Source organism: Plasmodium fragile (genome assembly GCF_000956335.1).
Source record: "Plasmodium fragile strain nilgiri unplaced genomic scaffold supercont1.76, whole genome shotgun sequence".
NCBI classification, from domain to species: Eukaryota; Apicomplexa; class Aconoidasida; order Haemosporida; family Plasmodiidae; genus Plasmodium; species Plasmodium fragile.
Genome location: NW_012192656.1, coordinates 41,402 through 47,028, shown reverse-complemented (window position 1 = coordinate 47,028; position 5,627 = coordinate 41,402). Strand labels below are relative to the sequence as shown.

The window sequence follows — 5,627 nt, the reverse complement described above, 5'->3', positions numbered from 1 at the left end:
TACCATCACGATTGTCCCTACCATCACGATTGTCCCTACCATCACGACCGTCTCGACTGTCCTTACTATCCTTATTGACAACATCACCATCACTGTCGCTGCTACTACTGCTGCTACGGTCGCTGTGGAAAAACTTCCTCCGGGCAAGCACTTGGGGGTCGCTGTTCCCCGCATCGGACACGTTCATCAGGCACTTGTTGCCACTGCGGAACTCGGAGATGCTCTTGTTCATCATGAACAATTTGTAATAGTCTATACTCTCTATGTTGATGAAGTCATTAGTTCTTAGTTCAGAAAACAGGTTCGTACACTTTTTGTTTAATGGGACAATCAGGGGTGGAATTACTTTCTGAGTAACAATACTGGGCAGGTGGAAATAACACTTCAATTTATTTTCCCTGACCCACTGATTTAGTTTCTGCTTGCTGTAGTGGCTACGATTGGCCTTCTTAATGTCGTTAATAAAATCTTCTAAAACATCTTCATTTGTCACATCTGAGTATTCGTCACTTTTGGAATCTCGATTCGGCGCCACTTTATTTTTCTTCTTTATCTTGCTGCATCTGTTCATCAGTTTTTCTCTGGGGTCCCTTTCTTCGTCCCGTTTGCGCTCTTTTTTTCGGCGATTCTTTCTTCCACCTTCATCTTTGTGTGATAATTTCTTTGATTGTCCGCTGTTTATTGTTTCTTCTTCTTCCTCTTCATCTTCTTCGTCTTCTTCATCGTCGTCCTTCTCGTCGTCGTCTTCTCCCTCATCATGGTAATCACTTTCATCATCGGTGCGATCACCTCCATCATTTCCTCCCCTGGCTGGTAGGTATCCCCTCCTATGACTATGGCCATTGCCTTCGCGGCTATTATCATTCTTGTCATTTTTGTTAAATCGTCTTCCTTCTCCTTCTCCCTGATTGCTCTCATTGTCATTGTTTCCATTCCCATTTGGTTCTCCGTTGGCCGTTTGTCGGGGCTGGGGAGCCTTTCCTGCAAGGGGATAGTCGTCGTAGAGCGCTTTGCTCACATCGCTGATGCGAATTTGCTCTTCCTCTGTTGGTGATACTTCCTGAGCATCCATCTTCCTTTTGTTTCTGCAGTTGCCCATTGGGCCATCTTTTACTCCGTTTTTGTGCATTCCTCTCGCTACGCCTCTCGGGCTGCCCTTCCCTGTTCGCACCACGCTTCGAACAGTGCGAACTGCGCGAACGGCAATAGGCCTCCCTAGGGTCGCCTTCAGACACACAATCTTGCCTTCACTGCCGGTGGTCCCCGCTCTGAGGCAATGGTAATGGAAAGCACGAACGCTTCGCACAGGGTCACGGAGGTGCCCCAATTTGAACATAGACTTGACCACTTTGTCCCATTTTGTGTCGCGCACTCCGTTTGGTTCCTTCTCTCTGTAACGGATAAAGTGGGGCTTTTGCTTCCTTCCCTCGTTGGACTTTTTCTCCTTTTTCGTTTTCTTCACGAAGGCGCAAAATCTTTGCACTTCCGTTTTTGGTTCACTATCCTCAGAAATGTCCTTGTCATAATTTGCGTTCTTTTGGCTTATCGCTTTTGCAATTTTATGCAGGCTGATAAATTTCTCAAAATTGTTTTTGAATATTTTTCTGAACAGGTCTTCCTCGAGCAGGTCAAGCTCAGCTGCACAAATGGCGTCGTCACCACTTTTGCCATCTATCCCAGGGGCCTTAAAAAGGCTGCGGAAAACGGCGCACATGTTTTTCTCCGACTTGCACAAATTACATTTCCTAATTTCGCGAAACATGTGCACCATGTTCTCATCAGTGAGCTCAAATTCTTTTTCTACTTGATCCACTTCGTTGAGAAAATTAGAAATGCAGGAATTGATTTTTTTTAGCTCACTATTGCCAACATTTGGAGGCTCCCACAGGGTCTTCTTCTTTTCTCTCCTGCCGTCCATTTGTTTGATTATGCATTCGAAGCAAAGGAAGACAGAACCTGATAACTGCATCTCGACTTTGCACTTTGCACAAACATTAGTGAGATTCTTTTGTAAATAAAAACCAAAGGCCTTTTTCTGTGTGTTAATAAAATTTTCAATTATTTTATCTTCCATTCCGACTGCCTTAGGGTTCTTTTTTTTTGAGCAATGCAAAATTAGCTTTAGCAAGTTACCATCACTTAATACGTTTTTCTCATTCTTCCTGTGGGTCTCTTCAACGTTGCTTCTAATTGAATTTGAAATGCTGCCATTATTCACTTCTACATTTTCATCACATTTTTGTTTTTTTTCCTGTGCATTTTCTGTTTCCCTTTGGGGGATGATTCTTTCCGGGGAATCGGCTTCATTTTCTCCTATGGGTACATCCTTTGGAGAACACTCCATTATGGCCTCCTGTTCTTCTATGCAAACGGAGTGAAATGAATGAATCGACTCGTTAGGTTGACCCGATTCTACAACTTGGCTCAGACTGCTTCTGGATGAGCACGCACTGTTGCAGTATTCACCGTGGTAAGTTGCTATTCCTGGTAAGTTGCACGTGGTAACTACTCCTGCCTTCTTATGCATCATCTCCATTTTGGTATCCTGGCAGAAATGTACTCTTACCCCTTCTTTACTATAGCTTTGGTTGTCAGTGGTACATGCGTTGTTGCGTTCACGTACATTGGCATAAGGTGGCGGGGAACACGAGCTGGTAGAACTTTCGTCTCTTTCACCACCTTGCCCACTGTGTTGATGAGTCTCTCCTTCAGTGTCTTTACCTTTACTCAAGCGTTTGGTACGAGCTGCACCCGAAACGCCCTTCACATTAGCATTATGGTCGATGCCTGCTGCGGTAGCTGAGGTAGCAGCGGTGGGGACGGCGTTCACACTATAACGAGACCTATGTGCACTTGAATTGGTCCCCTCTAGGTCATCAACCAATTCGCCTTCGTCACAACTGAAGTTGTTATGAACAAAGAGAGCTGCGTCCTCCTCCCTGTCACCATCACATATGAATTCTGAATCAACATTTATTACAGACTCATCAAACGTGTAGTTACTCTCCAGCCCATCCTCCCGATTGACACTCAGCGAAGAAATCGCCTCTCCGTAATATTCGCAGTCACCACTACTGCAGTTATCATCATCAATATTTTTATAATCATTAGAATTTTCATTGTCTGAGCTTTGGCAGGTGTTGTATGCGTGGGCACTTAATACGTTCATGTAATCATTTTGGTCATTCCTTGTTTTTACGTTAGTGCTATCAGCGGGGAGGGGGTACTTAAAGTTTGTTTTACTAAGGTTGATCACAGTGGCGGGGGAGCGTCCAACATGGGCATCACCCGGGGAGTGTACTTCTTCGTTGATTACTCGGGCTGGGTTGGCGTTCCTCGCGGTTCGTTCGTTATGGTTCCCCTGCCGCCTGTGCATGTGCCTATTCTCGCGTAGATCTTCGTGGAGATCGTCATGAAAATCGTCGCGCAGATCCTCGTGGAAGTCTCCGCAAAGGTCGTCGTAAATGTCGTAGTCATCACCACCGTGCTCGATGCACTGCTCATCGCTGCGCCCATCAGAGTCATCACTCTTCGAGGACGCGCGATAGAACGCATACCCTCCTGCAGGCAATGGCTGTCTATCCACAAACTTCCAGTTGTCCTGGATGGTGCCCGCCTGTAGGAGTTCGCTGCCATCACTTATGCTATAATGTGAGGGTGTCCCTCTCTTCTTGTTCATGCGATTGGTAACCATATGTTCATCATCGTATTTTATTTTGCTATCTGCAGTCTGGGTGTTTTTTTCACTGTGTGATTTTGTGAAACCGTTTGGTTTCTTCTTTACGTCCCCTACACTGGTATTGCCAGTGCCCTGCACGACTGAACTTTCCTTTCCTTGGTCATAAGCATCTTGCTTCCAAGGAGAAAAAAGGGAACTGTCGTTGCTGCTGTATTTTCCTCCTCTCTCGTAGGAATTATTGTGCATACTCTTCGAGTTGACATTTTGATACTCATTCGGTTCTTCATGAACATGTTCATACTGCATGTCTAAGTAGTCCTCTTCACTTGGGGAAGAGTAACTAACATAACATGAAGTATTTTTGTCATCCTCTGAATAATTTTTCTCGATCATTTTTTCTTTGCTTATGCCATTTGGCTTCCTGATGTTAAATGTGTCTTCGTCTAAAATGTTGCACTCCATTTTGTTTTTTCTTTTTTTTTTTTTTTTTGGAGAGGGGATGCATGTAAAAAAAAGGGTACAAGAGTGTGTACAGGAAAAAGGTGCAAGAGAGTACAAGAAAAGTACAAGAGGGGGGCACAAGTAGGCGCGTAAACAAAAATGGGCCTAAAATGTCCGCATAAATATGTGCCCCAAATGACCGCGCAAATATGTGTATTACATATATGTGCGCAAATGGCCACGTACTCTTGATATGTATGTTTTCATTTATATATAATCACCCGTGCGTATTTTTTTTTCTTTTTTTTTTTTTTTTATTCCTTTTCTTCTGTTCATCTAAAGCATCACACGCTATTTGAAAAATGCAAATAAATATGCGCACATACGTACATATACATTTATGTCAAAAAAAAAAAAAAAAAAATGGTACTTTTTTCGAGTGCAAAAAGGGCAGATTATATATATATATACACGTAAACACATGCATAACACGTGTGTTTAACTGGCCACTTGCACGATTTTTACAAGAAGGACGGGTAGAGCGGGGGCCAATAGAACTACGATATCACCTCCGTCGTTTGTCAGGTTTTCTCTCACAAGTGGCCATTAAGTGGTAATTAAAACTGGCACAAAAATGGCTGCTAAAACGGGTGCTACAAACAGCTGCTAAAATTGTCACAAAATTGTCACAAAAATGTTACAAAATCACCACAAAAAATAGCTACTATAAATTTTCCACAAAATTGCCACTATATAAATTGCCATAAATTTGTTGCCGCCAATTTTACAGAAAATTTCGGCAGATAATAACAGAAGAACAAAATGTAGCACGTATCATGATCCTGCGTTGAGGAGGCACAGAAGGGAAGGACGAGAATTATAAACTATACGTTATATATATATATTTACATATAATGCCGCTTCAACGAGCAAAAGTGACGGAGGCATGCATGCAGTGATGGCTGCGCACGCAAGTTTATAGGCTGCGGACGGAAACACATAAGGTGCGCATACACGTGAGAAAATTGTCCTGGCAATATGGTACACAAAATGGGTACACAGGTGCGCATAAATATACGTATGCACATGAACAAACGTATATATAAGTGTAATAAATACGGCTATGTTCTGTTACCCACGTATGCACCACGCGTGTTTTGTCAAAAGGCCCCGTACAACGGACACGCAAGAGTCGGCATAAAGTCAAGTCACAAAGGTGGCATGGAAATTTCGGAAAAAGTACACTCACATAAAAATGTACAATTTGTGCATTCATGCAGTTCATAAAATAACTTTTTTTTTTTTTTTTTTTTTTTCATGTGTTTACTTTCCTTTCCCGTGCAAGTTGCTAAGACCATACACAGGTTTGTTTCCCCCTTCCGTTTGTTCTTCCGTTCGTCGTTAAATTTTTTTTTTTTTTTTTTTTCGTACCCTCAGACTAACAAAAGTATAATTGACAAAAATGACAGGCTAAACGGGGAGGGGGAAAATACAAATTGGGAAGAAA

The 5,627-nt window shown here is 42.7% G+C and overlaps 1 protein-coding gene across 1 annotated transcript in view; it reads right to left on the bottom strand.

Moving 5' to 3' along the window:
• AK88_04793 (uncharacterized protein) overlaps positions 1 to 4,141 on the bottom strand; it is a gene marked incomplete at both ends in the record, with an annotated part of 31,959 nt that extends 27,818 nt beyond the window's left edge. Inside the window, one exon of the mRNA XM_012482397.1 lies at positions 22 to 4,141. Coding sequence (XP_012337820.1) covers positions 22 to 4,141 — 4,120 coding nt within the window. The remainder of the gene's footprint in view (positions 1 to 21) is intronic.
• Between the last annotated feature and the right edge of the window lie 1,486 nt (positions 4,142 to 5,627).